At 52.4% G+C, this 27,679-nt stretch overlaps 1 protein-coding gene across 2 annotated transcripts; it reads right to left on the bottom strand.

Moving 5' to 3' along the window:
* Nucleotides 1–436: 436 nt before the first annotated feature.
* HTRA3 (HtrA serine peptidase 3) lies at nt 437–27,679 on the bottom strand. 2 transcript variants are annotated; one of them, XM_080909916.1, is made up of 9 exons: nt 27,156–27,679; nt 19,319–19,418; nt 16,323–16,545; nt 14,166–14,360; nt 13,533–13,565; nt 12,025–12,139; nt 4,008–4,056; nt 2,387–2,482; nt 437–1,528 (listed from the first exon to the last, which is right to left on the bottom strand). In XM_080909916.1, exons 1-9 carry the CDS (start codon nt 27,556–27,558, stop codon nt 1,363–1,365), a joined length of 1,380 nt encoding a protein of 459 aa, XP_080766042.1. In that variant the 5' UTR covers nt 27,559–27,679; the 3' UTR covers nt 437–1,362. The 2 variants fall into 2 exon arrangements, with proteins under 2 accessions (XP_080766042.1, XP_080766043.1); XM_080909917.1 differs by lacking the exons at nt 437–1,528; nt 2,387–2,482; nt 4,008–4,056 and adding an exon at nt 9,637–10,290.

Here is a 27,679-nt window from a genome sequence, read left to right as displayed (position 1 = left end):
AGATGGATGGATGGATGGATGGATGGATAGATGGATGGATGGACAGATGGATGGACTGAGAGGTAAGCAGAGACAGAACTGAGCCACATGGCCATGTGTGCATAGAAGGGCTCCGGTACTCACCGGGAGCCACATGCCCTTTTGGCTGCTTAGCCAGAATGACCTTGTTTCCCATAGCAACTAGGAGTTGGGTAGTGTTAAGAGGGAGGGGTAAGACCTCGAGTCGGACGTGAAGGAACTGTACCCAGCAGCCTGACATAAGGGTGCTCATAGCATCAGGCAGCCCTGGGATCTGGTGTGTTTCATACACATGACACTATCAACCTGGAAAGGCCACTTACAGGTCTCAGAATGACTCCAGTGATGCACTACACAGGGAAAGACCCCAGGCAGTGGGGGACAACACCTCTCTGGTGACAGCTATGTGCTTGTAAACTTTAATTTCATACAGTAGAGAAACATACAGTACAAGCAACAAGGGTAGCCAAGGGTAGCGGGAGAAACTTTACAGCAAAGCTCACAAAGACACTAGAAACACTAGCGAGAACAAAGGTGCTCCCGGGAGCCTGCTGGCTGCTGGGTGGCCGTCTTCAGAGATGGCTGTGGCACCCAGAACTGCATGTGGAGGTGAAGTGGCTCAGTCCTTGCACCTCAGGCAGGTGCCCACTCCTCTTTGGCCACCACGGGGTCACCTTGGGAAAATGAGCTGTCAGGGTTGGAGACCATGGGATCATGATGACACTCTGATTTCTGCCCGCCTGGGCCAGTACAGGGCTCAGCTCAGCAGTGAGGGGTGTTAACCTGCTCCAGGTCAGGACCCTGGCTTCTCCAGGGGACAGCTACAGGGCCTGCCCTCCAGGGATACCAGATAGCAGGGCGAGCAGCCCCTGTCTTACCATGGGGAGGGTATGTGTGCTGAGGTGGAAGGAAGCCTGGTGGGATCAGGAAAATACCTGGGACAGGGAGAGGTCGAGTCACTAGGATACGAGGGAGAGGAGGTGGGATGGGAGCTGGGTGGGCCTTCCTGAGGGCAGAGAGAAAGCTGGGGTGAGCAGAGTCCCAGGGAGGTTTCTAGGAGCTTCTAGGTCCAGAGGATGCAGACTGTAACATTAGAAGCATCTGGTCCCGGGGACAGTTTGCTTCCTCTACTGGAACTTGAATTAAGAGTCAAGGCTGAGATCCAGACCCCTATATTTAGGTCCAAGCACTGAACCTAAGCATTTGGTCCAAGCACTCAGCACTGGACTCAGAGAGGCGACTGCTGATCCCACCGAGGCCCGCAGCAGCCTCTTCGTCCTGATTTTGTGAAGGCCAGAACCCCGCCTTCTGTAGGCTTTGGCATGGCGCTGGAGGAGAGCAGCCTCACATCACCACCTCAGGCGTGATGCTGAAGAGGAGGTCATCGTTCCCCCGCCGCACCTCCAACAGGAGTGAGGACTCATTCAGGACTGCCTCCTGCAGCTCACTGGAATCTACCAGGGGACGTCCATTGACTTTGACGATGATGTCGCCATCTTGGATGCCTCCTCTGCCAAGCAGGAGAAAGACCCTCAGCACACGTGTACTGTCAGGGCTAAGTCAGGGCTCACCTGGGCTCAGCAGCAGCAGTTTAACAAGAGGATTTTGACAAAGTGGCACATGGTGGCCTGTGATTTTCAGACTACAGAGTACACGGCAATGGGGCCCCTCCAGTTTCCAGAGCCTCAGTTCAAAACCACTGTGACCTGGATGCAGGAAAGGTCAGGGTGCCAGGGCATGGTCACATGAGACACATGGCCTCAACTGGTGGTGTCCCACTACTCAACATTGCTTTGTTTGTTTGTTTGGTGTTTTGAAACAGGGTCTCATATGGCTTAGGCTTGGTCCCTTCTAGCTGAGCCTGGTCTTGAACACTCAGTCCTTCCTATTCTGTCTCCCATGTGTTAAGGGTACAGGCCTGTGCCACTATACCAGGCCTGTACCTAACATTTCTGTAGCTCTTAATGTGTTAAAAACCAAAGCCTTCATCTCGTTTCACCATGACAAAGTCTCTAGGATGGAGGGTCAGCAGAACCATGATATTCTCTCTACCGAAAAGAAAACTGAGGCCCCATTTCTTTCTGGACAGAAGGAGGCTTGGAGTTCCTGTCTTGGCCCAGTCAGGAACTCTTCAGCCTCTGCTTCTCAAAGGGAAGATCCCCCTGTGCCAAGGACAGGCGTGGCCAGTGCTCTGAGGGACAGTTCATCCAGTTGGTCAGAGGAGTGGCCAGACTGCACAGCTCCTTGCCAGGAGGCTTGGCGGGGTGGGGGGTCACATAAGGTCGGGAAGGAGGCCCAGTCCAGGCCCCAGAACATCCTCCCCCCATGTCTGACTGTCAGCAGCCCTGCCTCTGCCCGAGGAGCATACCTTTGAGAAGGTGAGTTGGCAACAACCTCTTGAACATATATTCCACTGCTGACCGTTGGAAAGTCTGGGTTGGCCGCCTTCAGTTCCTCCACCAAACTGGAAAAGCAGTTCTGTGTCAGTCTCTCTGCCTCTAGCCCAGCTCCCTGGCATGTGGCTGCCCCTTCCTGTCACCACCCAAGCTGGACAAATAACCTCTTGTGAGCTCTCAGAGAACCCTGAGCCCCATGAGATGGAACTTCCTAATGGCCACAACTGGCTACAAGTGCGGAGAGGGGGAAGGTTACAAAGGGTAGCTGAAGGAGGACAGATGGGTGGGTGGGTGGACAGAAGGCACTGGGTGGAGAGATGGAGAATGGGTTCAATCACAGAACAAACTGAGAAGACTGGACAGATGGTCGGTGGATGGATGGATGGTGGATGGATGGATGGATGGATGGATGGATGGATGGATGGATGGATGGGTGGGTGGGTGGATGGATGGGTGGGTTGGTGGATGGGTGGGTGGGTGGATAGATGGATGGGTGGGTGGGTGGATGGGTGGATGGATGAATGGATGGGTGGGTGGGTGGGTGGGTGGATGGGTGGGTGGATGGATGGTTGGGTGGGTGGGTGGATGGATGGATGGATGGTTGGGTGGGTGGGTGGGTGAATGGGTGGGTGGGGAAGCACACAACTTAAAAGATGAATTGGCATACTGGTACTAACTGCAGACTGCTTAAATTTTGCTCCCTAGACTGACAGCTACAGATGCAAGAAGAGGGAGTCAGGGGGGTGGTTGGTCAATATCTCTGAGTTATCCCCAGAGCCTTACCATGTAGTAACTTCCTTCACAACCCTGAGCTGGACTTTCCTTCTCCCCCTTCCTCCTGTCTACCCACTTCTTTATTACTCCATCCTTTATTTCCAGACAGCTGCTCTGTTTGGAACCTCCCCCAGAGGTGAGTGGGAACCCAGCCATCTCCCCGGAACTCCCAGTCAAGGTGGCCGGCGGAGTGTAAGGATGCCTGACAGCCATTTGAGCACTGTGGGTGACTTCTGTGCTAAAGGGTGTGCAAACAGGGGGAGGCTCTCTTACATGAGTGGCCTGTGGAAATGGGGAAATAGCCAGTAGGATCTCAGAACATAACCATGTTTGGAAACAAGGTCTTTGCCACTCTAGTTGGTCAGGGATCTTCAGATGAAGTCATGGGCTTGGGAAGCTCTCACTTCCAGTGACTGGCAGTTTGGGGCTCAGACACAGGGTGGAGGAGGCTGTGTGGAGATGGGCAGGGGTGAATGCTAAGGCAGCCTACCGAGGGGTGCTCACAGCCAGGAGGAGTAGGGAGACCCCAGAAGAGTTAAGACTGGAATCTCAGAGTGTGAGACCTGTGGACACTTGATTTCAGTCTCTGGCCTCCAGAACTCTCAAGTAGTATGTTTTGGTTGTTCTGAGCCAACTAGTTTTAATTACTTATTGTGAGAAACCCGGGGAGCAATTCTAGAGGCTTCCTAGAGGAGGGGCATCTGGATGGAGTTGGAAGAAGCAAAAGGAATCCATAAGGCAGTGGTGGTGGGCCAGTAGCTAGGCATAGTGGTCAGCATGTGGAAGGGGTTCATGGGAGGACAGGGGAACATCATTCACCTTGGTGTGATGGTCCGCATCCGGATGCCAATGAAGCGCTTCTTCCAGTCTGGAAATGGAACACAGTGGTTCAGTGAGGATACTTGGTCACTGCCCTTAAGAAGGGAACCCAGAGGAGACCCAGCAGGGCCTGGGACCAGCAGCCCACCCCTGGATGCTTTGGTAATGGGGACAGGTTCTCAACACAAAGCAGGCTTGACAAATTTCTTTCTTTTTCTTTTTTTTTCATTTCCCTAAAATTCCCTGAACATAGTGGGTTTAAACCAGCAATCAATAACACCAAGAGTCTCTGAAACCCAGATTGCCCGTGAAGTATGTGATAATCAATCATCCTTAGAGAGGAAAGAAAAAAGAAAAAAGAGATAATAGTTTCAACTACATAAATGAGCTTATTCTGAACCAGGACTTTCAGGGCACAGCAGCTGTTCTTAGAAGCAAAAAACATAAGTTAGCACCCGTGTCATTAAAAACAAAAAAGGACTCAGACAGGCGAGAGGGCTCAGCAGGTGAGAATGTATGTGGTACAAGCCTGACAACTTGAGCCTTATCCCAGAACCCACAGAAAGGTGGGGAGAGAGAGAGAGAGAGAGAGAGAGAGAGAGAGAGAGAGAGAGAGAGAGAGAGAGAGAGAGAGAGAGAGGAGAGAGAGACTACTCCACAAAGTTGTCCTGTAAGCCTCTACATGAATGGCATGATACACATCTCCTTCCCTCAGAAACAATAGACATTTTAAAGAGATTTATTTGTTTTTATTTTATGTACGCAAGTCTTTTGTCTGTATGTATGTGCACCACATACATGCAGTGCCTGTGGAGACCTGAAGTGGGCATCAGATCCTCTGAAACTGGATTTAGAGTTGCCATATGGGTGCTGGGAACTGAACCCAGGCTCTCAGTGAGATCAGCAACTTCTCTTAACTGCTGTGCCATCTCTCCAGCCCCAATAATACATATACATATACATACATATACATACATATACATATACATATACATACACATACACATACACATACACATACACATACACATATACATATATATATACATGTATATTAATTTAAGAGGAAAGTCTCAAATCAGTGGCCTCAGATTCCTCTTAAAAAAACAAGAGAAAGGTGGCCACATGGAGCTCAAAGGAAGCAGAAGATGCGAATGAGTCAACAAGCCATAAAATAACCCATCAAAGAAGTGAATCAAAAGCCATCCTTCTGAAATTAATAAAATAGATAAATCATTAGACAGGATGATCGTGAGGAAAAGACAGACAGTTGTCAATGTCGATGAACTGACATTGTTAGATGACATCTTCAATGTCAAGAATTATAGAGAGGTGTCGCTGCAGGCCTTCAGACGTCACAAGGCTGCTAGGAGAGCTACCCACTGCTGGTGACCATGCATCCCCCCACTGAGGGTCTGGAAAGCCCCAAGCACTTGTGTCTATTCAAGAAGGAAGGAATGACCCAAACAAAGCCCTCCATCTAGTAAAGAGGTTGGTGAGTGGTTAAAAGTCTTCCCAGAAAGAGCTCAGACCCAGAAGATGTCACTGTGAAAACCAGCAGTTTAAGGAAGAAATAACACAGGTTCTGCAGACACCTCCATGGGACTGGATATGACTGTCAGTATGCCTAATGGTAAAGGACTGAATCTTGTTCCTACAAGGACAAGGGAGCCCATTCCCCAAACCTTCATTCAACATTTTATTCAATATTGGTGATAAGGGTGGGCCATTCAGATGGAAAAGGAGAGGACTGTTTCTATGTATAGACCATAAAATGATCTACACAGAAAATCCAGGGAAATCTATCAAGAAGCTACTAGAACCCGTAGGTTATCAAGTATTCAACGTACCAAAGTCAAGTTTGCTTGTAGATTCTGGTAGCAGGCCGTCAGAAATTGGCCCACAGACTGCACACTCAGTATAACATAGGCTGAAGAAAGCCAGATGTGATCCCGGATCTGAGGGTGCAACACGGTTAAAATACCAAACCCTCACCCCAGATTCTTCGACAGATACACTGCAGATTTTTGATTTTCTTCCATAGAAATAGAATAGCGGTGTCTGAAACCAAAGGGCTCAGAGAGCAGAGACGATGAGGGCGAGGAGAGGGGAGGGTTCAGACTTCTTGATCTTCCTAAGAGACCACATCTTCCTAGGTGATCGGAAGGCACAGCCATGTGGCACTTGAATGTCATAGAAGAACTGAGTTACTCAATTTTGTGGTAAAGCTGGGAAATCACTAAGGTGGAGAAAGGAGCATCCTTTGAGCAAGTGGTACCAGAACAATCCATTATCTAAGGCAAATGATGACTGAGTAGCTGCAATGCCTAGAGGAGCTGAGTTGGCCATAGATAGCTCAAGATTCTACTTGAATCACAGACATACTTGGGCTCTAGTTCTGAGGATTGTGGGAGGTCTGTGGTGTGTCAGGAGAAGCACCACAGTGAGCTAGGATGGAGTAGTGGTGAAGCCAATGTAGATCTCTTCAGTAGGCAGAGCCTAGTGACTTGCAGATGGAGGGCAGAAGGGTATAGGACTTGGGGAGAATGAGGGGGTTCCTTTAATGTAGTGCTCAGCAGATGGGGTGCGGGTACAGTGCCCTGATATTCATATGATGTCCCATAAGCATTTGTCCATCCAGCTCATGCAGGGAGAGGCTGGGAGCAGAGGTGGGGAATCACTGCAGATGCTACGCAAATCCAGAAACCTGGATCAGGACACAATGAAGCCTGAGTCCTAAGCTTTGGTGTCCAGGATACCTTCTCCTTTGACACCTCCACTTGGCCTGTAGCCCAAGGCCATCTTTTAAAAAGCACAGCTTCCCATAAGTGTGGGGAGCAGGGCCTTATCCACTTTCTGTGAGGGGTGCCTTACTGGCCAAGGGACTTCAGGGACATCTTTAGATGGGAGACCATCACTGCAGGTCACCTGGCAGTAACCTGGCCTCAGCCCAAGGCTGGATCCTTTAGACACGCTGCTGAGGGGAGGAATAGAGCAGAGGTATGGCTGTCTGGACTCTGGAGGTTAGTGCAGTTGTAACTGTCAACTCTTATCCTGTCACTATCTCTGTGGGGAAATTACCTCTGTAAACACATGCAGCCCATTTGGAAAGAGACTAGCAGATAGGAATCGTCACCTTGCTCCCAAGTATCTCCACTTTCGTGAGCATCAGAGTATCAGTGACGGAATGACCAGACAGGTGATGGGAGGTCACCTTAAAGAACCGAGACAGCTGGGACCTGAGAATGTTCTAGACCTAGAGGGCAGTGGCTACGGTAACTGCCACTGAGCCATGCTTGCCGGCTTCACACACACCTCCAGTGTCCTGAGCTAAGCCCCAGCCAGGGCTTCACACATTTGAGGATTCCTTCTGAGGCAGGTTAGAGGGGTGCCTGCCTCTCAGGGTGAGCAGGGAACACTAGGGACATTATTCCCATATAGGTTTCTTAGTTTAAGCAGAATCTGGTTTTTCTGGGTAGGTTTCTTCTTTAAATGGGGTAAGGCCTATTTTGTTTTGTTTTATTTTATTTTTTGAGCAGGCCATTTGACTCCCTCAATGGCATGACAGGCCCTTCTGCCTCACAGCTTTGAGTGGCAATGGGGTGGGGGTGGGAGAGGGTGTGTAAGCCAAGCAAACTCTTCTTTGGCAGCCAGCTTGGCTGTTGTGCACACTCCACAGTCCTCAGGGGGAGCTCCACTCCAGCTGCAAGAACCTCTGCAGCAACAGCTGCCACCGGAGCCAGGAGGTCACTGTATCCAGGCCAGCTCCAGACAGTTCTGGGACACCTCACCCCAGCCTTGAGAAGCCCTGGTGACCTCCAGACAACCCTGTCCACGGATGCTTCAGCCCTGGCCACAGCCATCTTCAACCAGCTGGGGGGTGGGGCACCTCCCCAGTGACTGTGGGAGCTGTCAATCCCCAAACTGCATGTGACTGGCAGAAAGTGGGCAGTGCTTGTGAGAGGCTTGCGATTGGCAGGCAGGAAGCTGCGCTGTAATTGGTAGAACCTTAGCGCGCTCTTTCTAACTATATAAGGACACATCCCTACAGTCTCTATATAGGCTTTTTTTTCTGACTGGTCTTTTTGCCTACTTCTGGTCTTTACCTCAAGTACTGGGTTGAACTGGTTGCACAAGAAGCAGACAAAAGTATAAAGACAAAAGTTCCAGCCTGGCTGGCAGCAGCAAAGAGGCAACTGAGAGTTCTGGAGTGCCGCCGAGAGCTGTAGACCCTGGTACCCAGTGCTCAGAGCTGTATCCCCAAGAGGAAGCTGAGTATTTCAGAGAGGCACTGAGAGAGAGGTACAGCGTCTGACACCAGAAGCTTGGAAGAGTCCCAGAGATCAACAGAGGATAGACTCTGAAAGAAGATGGCCGAGAAACATTACTTCACATGGAACAACCATGAAGAGCCCAGAGAGAGCAGAGACTCCCGGTCTGTGGGCGTGGAGAACAGTAAGGAGAGGAGCAAAGGGTCCCCAACACCAGCGCTCTGGAGCAGTCACTCGGACCTTAGCAGCTGCCCTTTGCCTGTCTGGGATTTCTCTCAGGTCAGGGCAAAGGAACCCCAGACAGCTGTCTGTGACAGCACCTCAGCTTCTGGTTGACCCTTCCGTAACAACCACCGTTTACAGCACATCACTGCCCCCCCACTCCCATACTGCCTCTTGCCTTTTGATAAACCCCTATGCCTCAGTCTTTAACCAAAGCCCCATTCAACCATGAGAAGGTAGCTATGCCCTAACATCTCATTGCCTCCCCACTCAGCCACCAACCTCTGCCCGGCAGCCAACACATCCTACTTACCATCTTACCATCACCCCTTCCCCAGTGTCTCACAAAACCTAAGCCCATGTAGGTCTCCTGCTCTGAGAGTGTCCTCAATCCCACCCCTCACTGGTCTTCTGTGATGTTGGGCTATCCTGCAGTGCCCACAGCTGGGTTAGGCACATCCCCATTGCCTGAGCTCCTCTGTTCCTTCTCTCCTGTCCAGACCCATCATTCAGACGTCACGATTCCAAGGTCCTCTGGGTCTCCCTCCCCCACCAGAGGGAAGGCTCTAAGGCCATAGCTTAGGAGAGGACAAGGCAGCTCAGCTAATCATACGCTTGTGCAGTCTTGGGAAGGAGCAGAGGCTAGGTCAGACCTCTGGTCCAAGGCTAGTGCAATCGTCCGTAGCCATGGTTCCTAGAGCTGTCCCCTGAAGGATGCAGAGAGGCTCAGCTGAACCACTGCTCTGCTCAGGGCCCAGCTCAAGCTCCTGCTCCACACCCTGCTTCTGTGGCAGGCACTGTGTACTCCCTAGGCCCACCCACCTCCTCAGCTCTGAACTACTAGGCACAGGAGTTCTTCAAAGGGAATCTGAGACCCCAGGAAGCAGGGGTGTGCCCTGCCTGCCACCTGCCTCTCTTGTTATCCCAAAGCTCCCAGCTAATAGCCAAGGGGACAGCTCCCCTGACCAGTACTGCTCCGGTCACTCCAGAATCTGTACCAACCCCTGGATGAGAAGAGAGATGCTCTCAATGCCTCCCTGATTTAACAAAAGGGATGCGTTAAAGAACTTAGATTAGCAGGGTTCAGGTCATCTGATGTTTTTATTTAAAAATGGAAAAGCATAAATAAGCACAAATTTCAGAAGGACTTTAAGTCAATGGACCCCACTTAGCTAAGCCTCGTCAGACCCTCTGGTAGTAGGTAGGCACTATCCTTGAGTGGTAATGTAGCTCCGGGATGGGGGGGTATCATTTCTTCAGAGCCCAGGCTTAGTTACCAGGACCCGGTGACTGGGACAGTTGCTCTGCAACAGAGGAGCAAATCCTACCCCCAGGGAGTTCTTGTCTGAGATTAGGAGAGGCAACTAGGGGACAGGAGGTCACTGACCCATTTCCAGCACAGCAGTCACCCACAGGAGAGTTTATGTGGGTGGAGTTTTGATCCCTTAAACAAGCTAAACTGGAAAGTTCTAGTCACTAGACAGAGGGCCAATACTACCAATGGGCTAGGAACCCTGGTCTAGTTCTGAGCTTCCTACTATCCAAAAGAAAAGGTAGCTAGTTCCCACCATTCACCAGAAAGTGCCTCAGGTTCCTGGGAGAGACAGGCTCTGCCTGTTCCTGTCATCTTCATATAGGGCCACTTGGAACAGAATGAGGCTCCTCGGTTGCAGTTCTTCCTGGGACCGGTCTTGGCTGTACTGGGATCCTTGTGTGTGGCTGACAGGGCCGCAATGGAGGAGGCGAGCAGGAGGAAGGCCCCTGCTCTCAGTGCAGTGCTGGTGAGAGGGCTGGGAGGAGACAGGGAGGCAGTGTGAGGGTATGAGCAGTGAGGTGCGATCAGACCTGGGCGCTGGCCAGGAGGTGGGTGTGGGAGGCACATAGTAATTGGCAGTTCACTGGGCTGGAAATGGGTAGATGGGGGCCCCCAGAGGCCTGAGACCAGAAATGGGGCTCTCTACTGGACAGTGGCCAACTGAAAAGATTAGCATGCTTGGCGAGCTTTCTTCCTAGAGGGATGCAGATGGCCACCCATCGTGTAGAGTCGGGGCAAGAGGAACTGGAAATCCCTGATTAGACTGGGGTGAAGGGAAAGGGGCTAGCAGGAGGTGACTCTCACGGATGGGGTTCTTAGACATTGCTCCCATGGAACAGAGGCTATTTTGCTGGGCTGACTATATGACTCATAGGCTGAGAAGGGTACTTAGGGATGGGTAGATGGATGGGTGGAGCATGAATGGATGGGAGGAAGGAGGATAGGTGGATGAGTAAGTGGATGAATCATGGATGGGTGGATTGATGGATGCATGAATGGATGGGTAGATGAGTGAGACAGTGGATAAATGACTGGGTGTTTGTACAAGTAGCTGAGTAGATAGATGAAGGGTAAGAGAAATGGGTGGGCAGATGAATGGATGGTCTGATGGGTGGGCAGATTGAGGCAGAAATGGAGGAGTGGGCATTTAAATAGATGGGAGGATGGATAAGTGGATGTAAGGATGGATAGATGAATGGGTAGATTGGTGGATTAGTGAATCAGTGAATGGGGATAGATAAATAGATGAATAGATGGATTGATAAATGAATGAGTGAGTGTTAAATGGATGGATAAATAAATAAATAAATAAATAAATAAATAAATAAATATAAGTATAAATGGATGGATGGATATATGGCAGATGAATGGGAAGGTGAGTAAATATATAGATGAGAGAGTAGAGTGGTTGCTAGATTAATGGATGGATGGATGGATAGATAGATAGATGGCTGGGTGGGTGGATAGATGGATGGATGGGTGGATGGATGGGTGGGTGGATGGATGGATGGGTGGATGGATGGGTGGGTGGATGGATGGATAGATGGTTGAGTGGGTGGGTGGATGAATGGATAGATGGATGTATGGATGAGTGTGTGGGTGGGTGGATGGGTGGATGCATGGATGAGTGTGTGGGTGGGTGGGTAGATGGGTGGGTGGATGAGTGGGTGGATGAGTGGGTGGATGAATTGGTGGGTGAATAGATGAATGGGAACTTGAGTGAACAAGTAGGTAAATGGGTGGAGTGGATGGAGTGGTAATAGAATGGATGTGTGGGTTGGCATACAGAGAATGGTTAGATTGAGGAGTGGATGAACAGATGAAAGTATAGATGAAGGATTGGGTGTGTAGGTAGAAGAATGGTGGCTGGAGGGAGTGTGGACAGGTGGGTGGAAGGAATGAAACATAATTTTCTGCCACCTAAGCGGAGTCCCAGGAATCCAAACTTGGATGGTGGGACCTGGAAAAAAAAACTGTGTGAGGGAGCAGAGGGTGATTGCGTTCATGAGCTGAGACTCGTGGAAGAAGGCCTTAAGAGACGCTGGAAATGAGATGCCCTGGGGTCTCCTGGTGTGGGGAGGGTAAAAGACCTAGTTATGAGTAAACACGTCATATCTAGTTCCTGCAGCTGGGCCCTTGCTAACTTGTGTGGAGCTAGGCCTCATCCTGGGAGACCCTGCATTACCTGCCCCTCTGGAGAGTTCTTTACCTTTCACATGCTTGTTTTGGAACTCGGAGAGGAAGCGTGTGATGCGATCCGAGGGGATGGCAAAGGAGATGCCAGCTGCAACCTTTAGCGTGTTGATGCCGATGACTTCACCATCCTGGGCAGAAAGAACAGAGTGTGGGGTTTCTTGGTGGAGTGCAAGCAAACCATAGACTGCTGCCGAGCCTGGTGTAAGATCACTCTTTCCAGTCAGAGCTGGCTGTCAGTGCTCCACCGAGATGCCCCAAGCAGCCCCAGCTATTCTGTAAATATTGGCTCTCTGGGTCACATCAGGGTCAGTGATCTCCCACACATACCCAGTGTACCACCAAATCCAGGGGATCCCTCTGTTCTACCCCTGGAAAAGGCTTCTAGAAAAGTTATGGGGTTGCTTCTGCCTCCCCAGTTCCATCCCTTCTGCCCTAGGAGGCAGTGTTCACCATCTGTCCCCATCAGAGACCTGGACCCCTTCTATCCCTTTCTTATGAAAGCAGAGACCAGTGAGCAGGGCCAGGGCAGCAGCTCATGATCTGTTTTGAGCCCAGTTTCCACCCTGCCCTTCTTCACGGAGCCAATGCTGTCAGATCAGGAGCTGCCCCAGTCAATGGGACCCGCTCCTGGGCAGGACCCCTCCCAGAAGCCTGGCCATGGAAGGGGTACAGGATGCTTGCCCTAGACAACTCAGCCAGGGCACTACTAGCATGTCAGGGAACTTCTCTGGGGCCTTGGACAAAAAGTTAAGAATCAAGTGCAGGCCCTACCACATGAACCTCTCCATCAGCAGCCTTGCCTGGAAAATCGTGAGTGTGGAGGACAGACGCTTGTGGATGTCACCCGAGTGCCAGGGGGACACTGTCCCAACTCATGGGCTGTCCCATGGCTGCCTTCTCCAACCCCGGCAGTGCTCTCATGTGCTATGGTCCACCTAACCCTTCATCTCCGCGCCCTCACTAAATGCTCCCAGCTCCTGGTCTGTCTCAGTGCTGACACCCCTGTCTCTTCAGAGCATCCCTCATGAGGGCCCATCATGTGTGGGTCCTACCCACTCTATGGCTACGTTCCATTGGGGCAGGCTTCACTGAGTCCCCAGAGCCTGGGATACCAGCTGAAACTCCTGCCCTGTTCTGGAAAAATCTCAGCCAGGGTGATGCTGAGCCTGACTCTGGAAGGGGTGTGGGTAACAGAATTCATGGGTGTGGTCTCTCCTCTCACCTTAGATTATAACTGAGGACAGCAAAGCCCAGGGCAGTGATAGCCTGATTTGTGTCCTCACTGCCCAATGCCATGGGGAGCACATGGCCCCAGCCTGGCAACTGTTCTCAATTGTCCTTGAGGACTCCAGGCAGCATGGACCTAGGGCTCAGGTCTTCCTGACCTTCCAAAACAGCCACACCACTGACCTCTGGACATGCAGTTCCTAGGGCTGTGTGGGGTTTCTCCCTATCTCCAGCCTGTACCTCTGTGTGAGCAAAGCCTAGAAAACCAGACACTACACTTTAGGGGACACTTACCAGGTTCACCAGGGGTCCTCCTGAGTTCCCATACTGCAAAGGAGAAAACCAGTGTTAGCTGTGCCATGAACCCTCCTCCCCTCGTCTCACTGCTGATGGTCCCCAAGCTCTTTCCCCACCACTGAGTACAGTCAGTGACAAGATGGGTCACCAGAACTGACTTCCCCTGTCTTGATGCTGAACCCAAAGACGGCGGCAGGCAGCCATCACACTGACCCTCCAGGTGTCTGCACAAACTATGTGCTTCCATGTTCGCACAACTCGCCGGTTGCTGCTAGGTACTTGCAGGACAGGCAGTGTTAGAGGTTTGGTAGTCTCTACAGATATGGATGGCTTCAGCGACCAGCCATGGCAGGCGCAGGGGTATGTACCAAGGCACCCAGGCTTAGAGCTGTGAGAATGTAGTGGTGCCACCCAATGTAACCTTAACCTTAGTTAAGTGACACGCTGGGTATGACTGGGTCACCTCATCTCTGAAGCTGTCCGAGGTGGCCCATCTCTGGGAGGCAGTCACCGGGTGAGTGCTCTACATGAGATAACAAAAGGCCTTCCTACATAGTGGTGTGTTGTCTGACAGGACAGGGAACAAGCAGGTCAGAAGTGACCGAGGTCGGCCTTGCCCACAGAACTCACATTGATGATGGCGTCTGTCTGGATATAGTCCATGTCCGAGTCCCGGAGGCCCAGTTCCTTGCCATCCCGCTGGGCGGTGCTGACAATGCCGGTTGTCACGGTGTTCTGCAGGGCAAAGGGGCTGCCGATGGCCACCACAAACTCGCCGGGCCGCAGGTCTGCCGAGTGACCCAGCAGTAACACAGGAAGCTTTTTCTGGAAGCAGACGAAGGGTGTGAGAGAGGACAGAGGCTTAGACCACAGAGAGGGATCCTGGCAGGCTGGTTTCTGGAGAGGAAGGAGTCCTGAGGCCAGGCCAGCAGCTGGCTGAGACTGGAACTGCTTCTGCAGAACCAAGAGTCATCTTAGGAGGCCAGAAACGTCTGTCACGAGAAGGTACAAAGCATCCAGGCTGGGCCTGGCCTCTGAAACCCTCAAGCCCAGGGATTTATTTTCCCACACACGGTCTCTCTATGTAGCCCTAGCTAACCTAGAACTCACCATATGCATCAGGCTGGCCTCAGACTCACAGAGATCCACCTGTCTCTGTCTTCCGAGTGCTGGGGTTAAAGGCCTGTGCTACCACTCAGCTAAGCCTGACATTTAGTGTTGACAGTTAGCTCCGTGAGCTGGCTGAAAGCTACGGCTACCACCAGGTTTGGTGTGCTGCACCCAATAGAGTCACTCCATGGACTGGTATGTAGTTCCCTGGAGCCCTGTCAAGGACCTGGGAACCCTAGTTTGGAATCCTTGACCCCTCACTATAAATACACAGGGAAACCGAGGCCATCTCTGGCAAATGAGGTACCTAAACACTGTTTCCCACAGGATTAGCAGAACCCATCTGTCTGTGGGCTCAACTACCTGGCCCTTATGCTTTGTCGTCTTGAAGAGGGTGTGTGCACATCTCTTTTGGGAGCAACAGAGCACAGGTTCTGGAGGTAGGCGTGGGTGTGTGTGTGGGGGGGGGATTAAGGCACACAATGCTTGTGTTGCCAATGAAAGACAGGCATGCTCTTCCAGTTACTCAGGGCAATCTGTTTGGTCTGGCTCCGAAGCAATGGTTTTTGCTCTTAGCACCATGGAAGCCGTGTTAGAGCTGCGGCATCCTTCACTGCCCTACAGCGTCCTGCATCTGCATGTGGTTGAGCGTAGAGCCCCCCCTAGCCTGGATCTCCTGAGCACAGCAGAACTACAGGCTGCTCACAAAGAAGTTGCACCTCCATAGCGTGAAGAGTTCCTGTTGCTACAGCCCTCTAGTCTGTCTCCTGCTCCTATACTGTTTCGGTGTTATCCTGAAGAAGGGACAAGGCTCAGAACTATAGAGGGACTGCATTAGGATAGTCCATTATGGATCTTCTACTTGGTAATGAACTCTGTCTTGGTAGTGCAAACACCTGTCATCAAGGACACCGAGAAGCTACATCCAGGAGGGGCTAGGCTCCGCTCAGCCACACCATCCGACTCACAGACATCTAAAAGAAACTGTGAGCCTGACCCCAGCTCAAGGCACAGTGGCATATTTGATGGTGAGTGCAAGGGATACAGGAAATCCCCATAACCATCCCAGAGATGCACAAAGGTACCGCCAGATGCAATAAAAACCAGTTTGAGGAAGGCTTGCATCTAGGCCTGGCAGCCTGACCCTGGCACTGTTAGCTGGGTGTGTGATCAATCGTTGCTGAGCTGCAGTTTCCCCTCAGATTATAAGTGCTGAGATTCTAATCTCCCCCCAAGGCCCCATTTCTCCCTTTATGATTCTAAGCGATGCATTGATTAGGTCCTTCCTCCCAGGGCTCTGCCACAAACAGGAAGAAGCAATACCACCTGGATTTCTAGAAGCTGCCAGTGACCATATTGGGTCCTGTGGCCCTGACACAAGTCTGCCTTGGTAGCCAGAGTAAGTGTGGGCACAGAGGTTAAAGGTGGGGCTGGCCTCCCTGGCCTGTCAGCCCATAGGCATGTGGATCTGCCTAGAACAGTAAAGAGGTAGGAAGGTGTGGGATGCTGTCCCCTCCTTCTTGGGTCCTGTTTTCTCCTGATGTTGGCACCTTGGACAAGGCAGTTCAGGAACTGCTTATCTGATGTGGCCAGTGGCCCTGGGGTCCCTGCTATCCCCTGGGAAGGCTGGACTAGGAGGTGCTGCTGGCAGAGGCAGGGGTGTGTCATCCCACTCACCTTGGGGTGGATTACAATAGTGGCGATGTCCGACTTCTTGTCGATGTCCTGGATGGTGGCCTCATAAGCATCCCCGTTCTGCAGTTGCACCTTCAGCTGCTGCCGGCCTGAGGCGGTGCTGGAACTGGAGACCACGTGGGCGTTGGTGATGATCAAACCGGCTTCTGACATGATGAAGCCCGAACCACTGGACAGCGGCACATTTCGGCCAAATAGAGGGTGTCTGCGTAGGAAAGCACAGGACATTCAGCATGACAGAGTCAACACAGTAAAGGGCGCAGACCATGTGGGGTGAAAGAACACACAGGTTTTGGGGTAGCCACTCCCTCCTCCACCTGGGTTTGAACTGAGGCTACCACGTATGGGTGTGGCCTCGCCAACACTGAAGTCGGATCCAGTTCATGGCCATAAAGATGTGACCGTCATCTCTGATCTGCACTTTGCTGCAGTGAGACAAAGTACCACTGGTGTCAGCATATATAACAGCCCACGGTGGCGCCAATGCCTGATAGCAGGGCCCTAGAGACAGTCAGGTGTCTAACTGCCAATCCAACCTAGCTGAGCTGCCCTCAGGCAGACTCTGTAAGTCCTCTGAGACTCAGTCTTCCCATCTAGAAAATGGGTTGTCTGCTTAAGGCGCCTTTACTTTCAGTATAGGATGGGGCAGAAGGTTGGTGCAACTTGGGACCTTCCTCGTTGGGGGTGAGACAGAAAAGCACATGGGCCTTGAGGGCACTAAGCAGATGAAGGAGCACAAAGTATCTGGCACCTTTGAGCACGGTGTCAGTCTTTTCAAAAATGTTCCCTCAGCCTGGCAAGACCAGGGAAAATAACAAATGGCCTAAAGTGCCCCCTGGAACCAGGGACAAGTTCATTCCAAGTTCATGGGAGACTTGTGGGTCGGTGTCTCCCAGACAGATGTGATCAAATCACAGCTCTGTGATGTGACCACATTTGGAAGTGGGTCTCTGCGGGTGGGACAGGGTTGTGACATTCTCTTGGAGTGGGGCCCTATGTCCAATCATCAGTGTCTTGAGAAGATAGGAAGCTGGAAGAGACACAAGGGGGACCATGGGAAACAGGTGGGGAGGAGACCCTCCAACCCGAGGACACCCAGAACCACTAGAATTTAAGAGGGAGCCCAGGATCAGGAAGTGGTGTCCTGCTGACACCTGACCTTGGATGACAAACCCCAGGGCTGTGGGGCAACGTGTCCCATTATTTAAGCTTCTGGTCTGTGGGGCTCTGTGACTTAGTCCTAGGTAAGACTGCTGTACAAAGTTCTCAGAGGAGAGTGAGGCCCCAACATGCAGGACTACTTGCTGGGGTCAGGCAGGAAGAGGCAGGGCAGAGCAGGGCTCACACCGTGGCGGGCTGCTTAGCTTCCCGCTTGATACCCGCAGTGTCTGTGGCTAGTTCCCATCCACCAGCCATGTCTCTCTGAGAAGTCGTCCCAGCTCCTCTCAAAACTGCAGACAGGGCCCGAGAGAGCCTCTACCTAGACCCCACAGGTCAAGGCTAATGACTGGAAGGCTCTGTGCTATCTGCCCTACCCACCTATGAGGTTTTGGCTTCTCCAGTCAGATGTCAATACTGTCCAGCTACCTTAGCCTGTGATTAGTGAGCTCAGGGGTTGTGTGTATGTGCCCCAGGCCCTTTAGAGGCACACAGTACCTCCTTAGACCCTTTCTGCTGAGAGAGTCCCTTAGTTCATCCATTGGTAATTTTCTCAACGACAGCTTCAGATTTTTCCCCAGGGTGTGTGAGTGTGTGGTGTATGTTTTGTGTGTGTATATGGGGGGGTGGTATATGTAGTGTATGTGTGTGTGTGTGTGTGTGTGTGTGTGTGTGTGTGTGTGTTCAATTTAGTTCTCTGTTCCTACTTCCTTCTAAAGACAACGAGACTTCTGGACTGCCTTCTGGGCTCATGGAAAAGTACCATGAACAAGTTTACAGGAAAATCCTTGAGGTGCATAGGTTTAAAAGCTGTTAATCACAGCAGGGATCCAACAAGCAGAAAGATCTCACAGTCCCATGGGTGCTGAGTCCCAAAACATGTGGCTCCTTTCTCCCAGAGCAGGAGCCCCAGGATGACTTGCTCTAGAGCTCAGGCTAGGCCCTGGATGAGTAGCCCTCATCCTCCTCCCCTGCTGCAGACCTCACCCCCTCTTGCCACTGTGAGGCTGTGGGCACTGTGAGTTAGTGTGCAGGAGGTTGAGTAGTCTGACCCTTTGCTGGCCTTAGAGCACGGGGAGGGGGAAGGTGATTGACAGCAGCCGACTCCATACCAGAGCCAGACTAATAAGTGGGTCACCAGCTTCCCTGATCTCTATCAGGTAGGCTCCTGTCTGGCTCCACCGTCCCAGCAGCCCTCTCCTCTCAGCTGCAGGGCGAGAAGGGTGGAGACTGTTGTGTCTGGAGATCTGAGGCTCCTGCCATAACCAGCCTCTCTCTGGGGGGTCTAAATTGAGACCTCGGGACCGGACGTGAGTGATGGGACCTTGGCTGGTGTGTCTAGAAGGCAGGCCTCCTCATCCAGCACAGACATCTCTGGGACAGATTCCGGGGTGTGGGAGGAAGGAGGGAGTCTCCACCCCTGTCTGTAAAGACAGATCCTTCCAGAAGGCTAGAACACACACCACACAGTGGGCTTTCTCTCCCATGGACAAACCTGCTTCCCTGTTTACCCACCTCCACTCAGCCCTCCCTCCCCTCCACCTCGAATTGGCACATCCTCCCCCATGCCTGATCTAGACACAGTTGTCCTGACTGTCCCCTGTTTCTAAGTCCTAGACTCCTAGGCACTCACTTCAGGCTAACTTTTAGCCCCCAGGTACCCCAACTCTCAACAGCTGTTGTTCACCCCACCCCCTCCCTTACTATACTCCTGGTTGCTAGATTCAGATCTAGTTTGGATGGCAGCAGGCAACTGGGAATCACTGGGAAGCTGCAGAGCAACTGGGATGGGGGGGGGTAGGGGAGGGGGTCCCACCCACCTCAGAAAGAGCTCTATATGGACCACGGCTGGTGCGATCTTCTCCACCACATCGGCGATGAAGTTGAACTTGTACCGCGGACTGGTCAGCTGGTGGAGACCTGCGCTGGCAGCAAGGACCAAGGGTGTCAGTGAGACCTGCTGGTTTCCAGCAGCCCCTAGGCCCAGAGTGGAAGAGCCCCTGCTGGGGACCCATGTCTGGACTCAGAGCCAATGTTAGCGTGCTCTGTACCCCATCTCTCAGAAGTGCATGGGTACCCAGACATGAGATTTGAGACTCTGCATATTCACCCCACACACACTGGACTCCTCAGGGCTGGGCAGGAATCTTAGAGAAATTTAGATCTTTGCTCTGGGAAGCACAGAACTGATGTTGGGAACAGCGCCAGTAGGCCCTTGCCTAATCCCATGAACCAGCGGTATGTTGGGGAGAAAACCATCGGGCTCTCTGTACCTCAGGGCTCGTGTGCTGATAGATAAAGGCACAGTGAAAAGGCCCGAGGCCTCCTGTCCTGAGCCATCCCATCTGGCTCTGTGAGGCCCTTCCTCATTGGCTGGGCTATAGACTCCCGAGTGGACAGAGCACCACCTTTGTCCAACTTGGCCATAGCCCAGGCCTACTTGCTAGGCAGCACATGAACGTCCCCACAACCTTCATCATTGGCTCGGATTTCTGCTGTCATCAGCAGCAGGGCTGTGGCTTGCCAGGACCACAGGCCTGAGGCATGTGGGTGACATGAGCCTGTACTGAGGTTGCCAGGCCTCGGTCTCTGACACCGCACTGCTCGGCGGTGCTTATGAGAGGTTCCTGGGGTCTGAAATGAGCCCTGGACTAGGAGCTATACACAACTGGGCCCAGCTGGACCTGCTGCCTTTAGCTGTGTGGCCTGTAACAAGTCAGTTACCCTCTCTGGGCCTTGACTTTCCCATCTAACAAGTGGGACTGAAGGTGACCCCTCGTGGGGCCTGGGTGAACCAATACGAATGTGAATGGTGATATTTCCTGTCCCAGGAAAACACTCCCACAGCAGCAATCGTAAGAGGGGTACAGAGCTCAGCCCTGTACCAGCCGTGGGCTAGTGTTGTCCCCACACACAACCTGTCAGTGTCCCTGACTCCCAGGGTGGCAGCCTCCGGGAAATGAAGCTTCAGCAGCAAAGGTAGGGAAACTGAGGTTTATGGATCAATTCCAACCGAGTGAAGTTTCCCCAGGCACACCAGCCCACAGCCTCTGTGGGTCCAGCCCCGGTGTCCACTGGCAGGGATGGAGAAGTGTGAACAACAGGATTGGGACAGATGGAACCTGGGGTGCGATGGGACATGAAGAGGACTCCTTGTCCAGGAAAGCCATCTGCTGCCACTGACTGGTGATCAGAGAGGCTGCCTAAGTGCATTGAGACCTGGGCCCAGTCTGTCTGTGACCCAGGAGGAGGGAACTCTGTCCTTGCAGACGGCATGGAGAACAAATCACCCTGTCTGCTTTACTGCAGACTGCACCCCAGGATCAGCACTTCCAGGTCCCACAGAACCTTCCCGAGGCTCTGCCCACCTGGCCCACTATGGGTAGAACTGAGGCAGGAGTATAGGCCTGATAGAGAAATCCCTGTGTCCCTAGGTTGAGCGGGCTTTGACCTGGACGCTCCAGCCAGTCAGCCACTTGTCATTCCAGAGGACCTTCAGGACCTAGTCAGCCAGGACTATGCATGGTGGGCAACTGGGGAGACGTCAAGACCTGCAGCAAGGGCCCAGAGTAGCACACCCTGCTTTCAGCTGGCTCTGCTTGCTCAGGACGGCAGAAGAGATACTATACATGACCCCATCCCCCAGCACTGTCGACTCAGACCACAGGCAAGCTTGGCTTACTCCAAAGCCCAGTAGTGACGGCACACGCAGGCAGCCCCCATGGGCTCCCTGGAAAGAGAAAAGATGATGCAGCCACCAGCCAGAACCTGTTCAGCCCAGTCATCAGCTTGAAACCGCTACCCCAGAGCAACAGCCATGGCCCAGAAAACTGGGTATGAATGCCACCCTAGAATGGCCGGCCTAGCCCTGCCTGCTGCAGGTCAGGGAACCTGAGGAGTGACAGGCATGGCCCTTTAATCTGGCCCCAGTCTCAGATGAGTCACCATGAGTCACATAGAGGGCCCCAAACCCCCACCACAGGCTTCCCACATAAACTGGCCTGGCAGGGCCAGGAAACAGCTCTGTTTATTTGGGGTTTCTTAACAGCCCCACCCCCATGCCAGGCCGAGCCAAGTTCTGAAGGCCAGAGTCTCAGCACACCCAGCTGTTGAATCTATGCTTTTTTTTCTTGTAGTTTTTCAAAAAATAAACGGAATCTGAAGGCCCGGAAGTTTTGTCCAGAGGACAGCCATCAAGGCCAGGTGTCTAGGGCTTCGAGAAGAAAGGCAGGCTGTAAGAGGCAATGTGGGAAGGAATGTGACCTTAGGGCTCCATCTCCAACATGCATGCCCTGACAGTGGATGACCCTTAAGCATGGTGATGTGCTATCTCTGGACAATCACAGCTGCCATGGAAGAGATGGGGAAACAAAGCACAAAATGAGAAAAAGGAACCACCAAGACACACCACAGGGGTACCCTACACCACCCCTGAGACTGGTCGCTGCGCAGCTCCATCACCGTGATTAACAGGGATCCATACCTATATGTCCCCGAATGCATGAGCCCAGCCAGCACACTTGACACACATAGGAGCCTGGTTCTGATCCCCATGTCTGACTCTTCAATGGGGTCCCTCAGCTCAGCCACTCCTTAACAGAAAGACCCCACAAGTCTCCCGAGTTCACTGCATGCCTGGGTTTTCTTACTGGGGACAGCTGTGGCATCTTTCCCTGGGTCATCGGCCAGCTGAGATTATGAATGTGCACGTTTGGTATAGTGTGAGGCCTAGCGGGGAAACGACAAGTAAAACATTGCACGTGTTTCCTGTGCAGACTGGGAGACTGAAGGCAACATCAAATGTCCCACATGGGCCAGGTGTATTGCCCTCCTCACTTGGTCACAGGTGGAAGGGTATTCCATAAGGGCAGCTGGGAATCTCTGGGAGTAAGAATGGCCTTATAACACAGCCATGAGTACGTAGCACCTCCTCCAGAAGTTGGCTCAGCTAGCAGAGCCTGAAATTTCACAGCCAGAGGTGCCTGGCTGGCCCCAAGCCAAACACAGGTAAAGGCTGGGATCTCCTGGATGTTAACCAACTGTTATAAAGTCCCAAGGAACAACACGGAGCTAGGATGTGCCTAAGTTGAGGCTGTGTGCCTTGGACAGACCACATGGTCTCTCTAAGCCTTGTTTCCCAACCTAGACAACAACCACTGTATCAGTCTTAGAGAGCTCAGTGAGGCTGACTCTGGGCCTGGTGCCCTATGTATGCCTCGGGTGCTGTGCAAGGTGCCTTGTACCTGGGCTGGTGCCCTGCACTGTGGCTGTGAAGAAGAGTGGTGTGTGGTATGTATGCTGCAGGCTGGTGTGAGGGCCACAGACTGCATGGTCTTGGGTACGATGGATCTTAAGCAAACGCATGTGACCAGGAGATATGGGTCACTTAGGGACAGGAAAGCTTTTAAAAGAAGGAAAATCAGCGAGCTGATCGGCCACCTAGGCAGGCAAGCTGTAGCAGGGCTGAAGCTTTAGGGGCTGTGTCCCCACTTTCTTTGCTTACTTCCAGAGCCAGACCATCCTGGGTACCCAAGTACTGGGGATACTCTAGAGCAGTGGTTCTCAACCTATGGGTCGTGACCTTCTTGGGAATCACATATTAGATATCTTGCATATCAGATATCAACGCTATGATCTATAATGTTTCCGTATGGTTCATAACAAATCCTTATGGTTATGAAGTAGCAACAAAAATAATGTTATAGTGTGTGTGTGTGTGTGTGTGACCACAACATGAGGAACTGTATTAAAGGGTCACAGCATTAGAAAGGTTGAGAAGCACTGCTCTAGAGAGGCCCTCTGTGAGGGAACAAGTGTGACTTTTGGCCTAGGCCTTGAGGAACGGAGGATTGGCGCATATGACAAAGGGACTCTGTGGGTGCAAAGGCAAGTGACGCTGGGTACAAGAGTCTGGGACTGGAGCTGGGACACGGGAGGTAAGGACTCTGTATACAGGATCTGGATATTCAGGTCCAAGAGCCTCAGTGGAGGTGGCTTGTAGGTCACGCTGGCACCAGGCCTGTCGTGCATACAGTTGAGGTATGTGTCTGGCCATGCTGCTGCGGGCCCTGGAACAGGCTCTTGTGACTGAACTGTTTCTCATAACTTATTCGCCAGTGTCCTCCAGGGTGACCACCTTCTCATGGGGCTCAAGTACTATGGTGTATCAGACCAGCAATAGGGAATCAATGGGACCAGGGCTTGGGGCAAGCTCTCCCTCACTTTGAGAGTCCTAGGGTGGCACACTAAAGCATCAGAACCTGTATGTATAAGGCACCTCCAATATTATTCCCTATGACGAACTCCCAAGGGCTTCAGAAGTTGTGGGAGGAGTCTGAGACACCTGACCCTAGGAACTCTGGTGGCCACCTCCCTCAAAGCTCCAGGCTGTAGATGTCCTGCCCAGTCTACTGTGACATCTGCCATAGGTCTAGGACCTACAGTGAAGGCTAGGAAGGCTGCCTGCCTGACTGTCTCCAGAGCTCCTACAGGCCAGTGAGCACACACAGACTCTTGATGGTGTAGGGCATGGGTGTTAATCATAGGTAGCATTATCCTCACAGAGCCCCATGGCCATCTCTGCAGGCCCTGGAGGTGGATAAAGAAAGGGATCTGGCTTGGACAGAGCTTCTGAACTCACAGGTCATGGCGCTCCTCCCTGTACAAGGCTAAGAAGACACACAATCCTCTCCAGCATCAAGTAAACGTATGAAGCCATGGGAACCCTACCAGTCCCCACGCACGGCCATACCACCGACCAGTTCTGCTGTCCCAACAGGCAGAGGGACAGATACAGGACATTTCTTCATGCCTGGTTAGTCTCAAATGCTCAATTCCGAGCCCCTAGAAGCTGTTAAGAGGAGGGAACACAAAAGCCATCCAAAGCTCTTAAATAAACGCATTAAAAACTGCCTATTAAATCTTTGTGGGGATTTCCCAGGGCTCCCAGCACTGAGCTCCAGTAACATGGGGGTGTCTACCACCACACAGGGGCCATGGGACATTGACTGCAGGGAGCCAGAAGGCAGCTAGCCACCTGTAAATGATTCGTTTGAGTGCAGATCACACTAGCAAAAGGACCCTTCTCTTGAGAATGCTTTTCTAACATGCAGGCGAAACCAAACAGCTTCCATCACTCCCAAGGAACCACCTAATAGGGTCCAGGAGAGTTACAGGGACCCATGGGCCCAAACGTTCATATAACATCACCTACTGTGTTTAACCAGGTGCTGCATACACCCCTGCCACGAGGCCCAGAGTGAACAAGAAGCAGAGAGGGCAGGTCAATGGACAGGGGGACAGATTTAGCAACAATGCACAATGGTTAAGGAAGCCAGCTCAGGGTGGTAGGACACCTGAGCCCAGGAAGAGGAACCCTGCTAAGTGAAGGATGAGGGGGCAACTGTGGCCAATGGGCAGAGCATGTGCAAAGGCACTGAGGTAGGAGGGAGGGAAAGCAATACGGTGTCCAGAGGATGAGAAGGTCGCAGAAGATGGTAGTGGAGGTATGTGTTGGTAGAAACAGGGCCTGCCGGTCCAGGTGAGTGCAGTGGGAATATGGACGGGGTCTTGTTGGTAACATGTAGGACAGATTGACCAGGGTCACCTGGCTGCCAGGTGAACTGATGCAGGAGGATAAGAATGTAGAAGCCATCAACAGTCAGTGTTGGCTTGGCCTCCCTCTGCTATCCAACCGGATCTGAGACCTGCAGCACTCTCCCTCTCAGACCCCCCTCCCCGCTCAGACCCCTCCTGCACAGACCCCGCCTCCTTGTGCCCAGCACATACATGAGTTCAGAACATCTAGGAGGCAATGACAGGTGTGTGGTGACAGAGGCTGAGACCTGAGTGTCCTAGGGCAGTGCTGACAGCTGACCCGGAAGAGTTAGAGACAGTTGGGCCATCTCTGGGCAGTATTTAACAACAAGGAACTGGGCCAGTCTCCATCTGCATGGGGTGAACCTGACACTCACACTGGGGTGCGAAGCTTCTGAGCACTGGGAGAAGGCAGCCTGTGTGAATGATGCCCCTGGAACGTCCAGGTCAAAGTGGGCAGTGGACAGGTGTCAGGTTCAAGGTTACTGGCTCTGTCCAGCTGTAACCATCCTGACGAGACTGAATGATGACATTGTGAAGGACACATGTGTCCATCCCTCTGGCTATCAGACTACTGAGACAGGAATGAGTCCTGAGAAATTGGGTTTTCCCCAGGAATCTCATGCTGGGAGGAGGCAGGAAGCTGCGGGGATGGTCAAGGATGGGTGGAATGCTTGGTCAGCTATACCTCTGTCCCTCTATTTAAACCTAAATCTCATGTGGGGATCCCTAGATGGACCTGGGAGGAGGCTGTCACTGGACACCTTCTCTCCTTTTCCCATGTGGCCACATTGCTTCACTTGGCCCTGTGAGGATGGATGGCAGACTCTGGCTTGTTAACATCTCTGGTACTGTGACCTTCCTCTTTGGCTTCAGTATCCAGCAACTCCTTGGCAGCTTGAACTTCGATGGTGGCCAGTACTCTAGATCAGATCTTGGTCTCTGCTCTACCCAGGCCTCTTCATTCTCCCTCTTCCTTGCCAGGGAGCCCCATTTACTGTCTCAACTCAACACCTCTCTTGGGGGACCTCATCCTGAAGCAGCAACTGTATACCCAGCACAGGAAGTAACACTGAGACTCGGCATGCATTGTCCTGGGCCTCAATATTTCTTCTGGGGTCTCTCCCAGATTATCAGAACACAATGAAGCAATCAACCGGGGACAGTGGGTCTATGAGATGGGTCCTGCCAACATCCACAGGAGTTCTGCCATTCTTAGGGATGGATATCTGTCTGATCCTCAAGCTGACTTTCCCCTCTCTCTCCACAGCTCTGTTCCCTCCACAGTTAGAAGTTTCAAGGGTACCAGGAGATCTGTTTCATGCTATGCACTATTTCCAATTAGGGGACAGTCAGGAACAGAAAGGATTTAAAACAAAAGGCTCAATCTGTGAAGGAAAAACAACAACAACAACAAAACCAACCCCCCCCAAAAAAAAACAACAACAAAAAAAAAAACCAACAAAAAAAAACCCCAAAAAACAAAAACAAAAACAAAAAACAAAAAACAAAAAAAAAAAAAACCCCACTTTATCTCCATCCCTGCTTATCTCTGCCCAGAGCCTGAAGCTAATAGTATCTGTCACATGGGAGACCAGAGAATGGTACACCGCACACAACCAAGAAAGGAGCAGGGTAGTGCAGGTGCCTGGCCACCCTGAACCCTCTGCCTCTCAGACATAAGGCCCAAGATGGGTACACAGAACCAGCACCCAGCACACCCTGGGGGCGGGGGCAGGCAGACAGAGACACAGAGACCAGAAAAGATGGATTGTCGCTCATTCCCTTTTAAGTCACCGGAGGACTCTAAGAAGCAGGAGTGTGTCTGGGTTAGAGCCTCACAGCCCACCAGAGGCTACCAGGGTGCCGCACTAGGCTTTAATTCTAACTTGTTTGTGACTTGGAGGACAACATCTCATCTACCTCTTGGGGCCTCATCTAGAAAGCCAGAGGGTTGTCTGAACTATACTTAAAAGGCTGCCCAGTGGAAGTGGGAAGATTCCCCTGGGTGGGCCTCAGTTTCCTCAGAGTAAAGCTTTTTGGATTCCCAGTGAAGCTTACCAGAGGGGCAGGCACCCTTCTGCAGCTGGCGCACCGGAGTCCCGGAGATCTGCAACGCGCGACGGCTGGCAGCCTGCAGCGCGCACACGTCGGCATAAGTGTGCCCGTCTGTGCCACACACGGTGTGAGTCCAACGGCAGCGGCACACACCGCGCACGCACTCCAGACTGTCCCCGCACGGCGAGTCCAGGGGGCGGCCGCAGGGCTCGCCCTCGCTGGCGGCGCACACCAGGCAGCAGTTGCAGAGGTCCGGCACATAGCCCCCAGGGCAGCGAGGGCTCGGACAGCGCGACACGTCGCAGCGTGCAGGACACGGCGCCGCCGGGAGCTCCCGGGCTAGCGCCAACACAGCCAGCATAGCCAGCGTGGCCAGCGTGGCGGGGAGCAGCGCGCACGCCTGCATCACGGAGAGGCGGCGGCTCAAGACCCGCGGGGACACCGAGGCCCAGACGGCTCAGGTTCACTCTAGCCGGGAGAGCAAAATGGGCATGGTGTGGGCTCTGACCCGGGCCTCTCTCAGCCGA

The sequence above is a fragment of the Micromys minutus genome (assembly GCF_963924665.1).
Source record: "Micromys minutus genome assembly, chromosome: 1".
NCBI classification, from domain to species: domain Eukaryota; kingdom Metazoa; phylum Chordata; class Mammalia; order Rodentia; family Muridae; genus Micromys; species Micromys minutus.
This window is presented reverse-complemented; position numbering and strand designations above follow the sequence as displayed.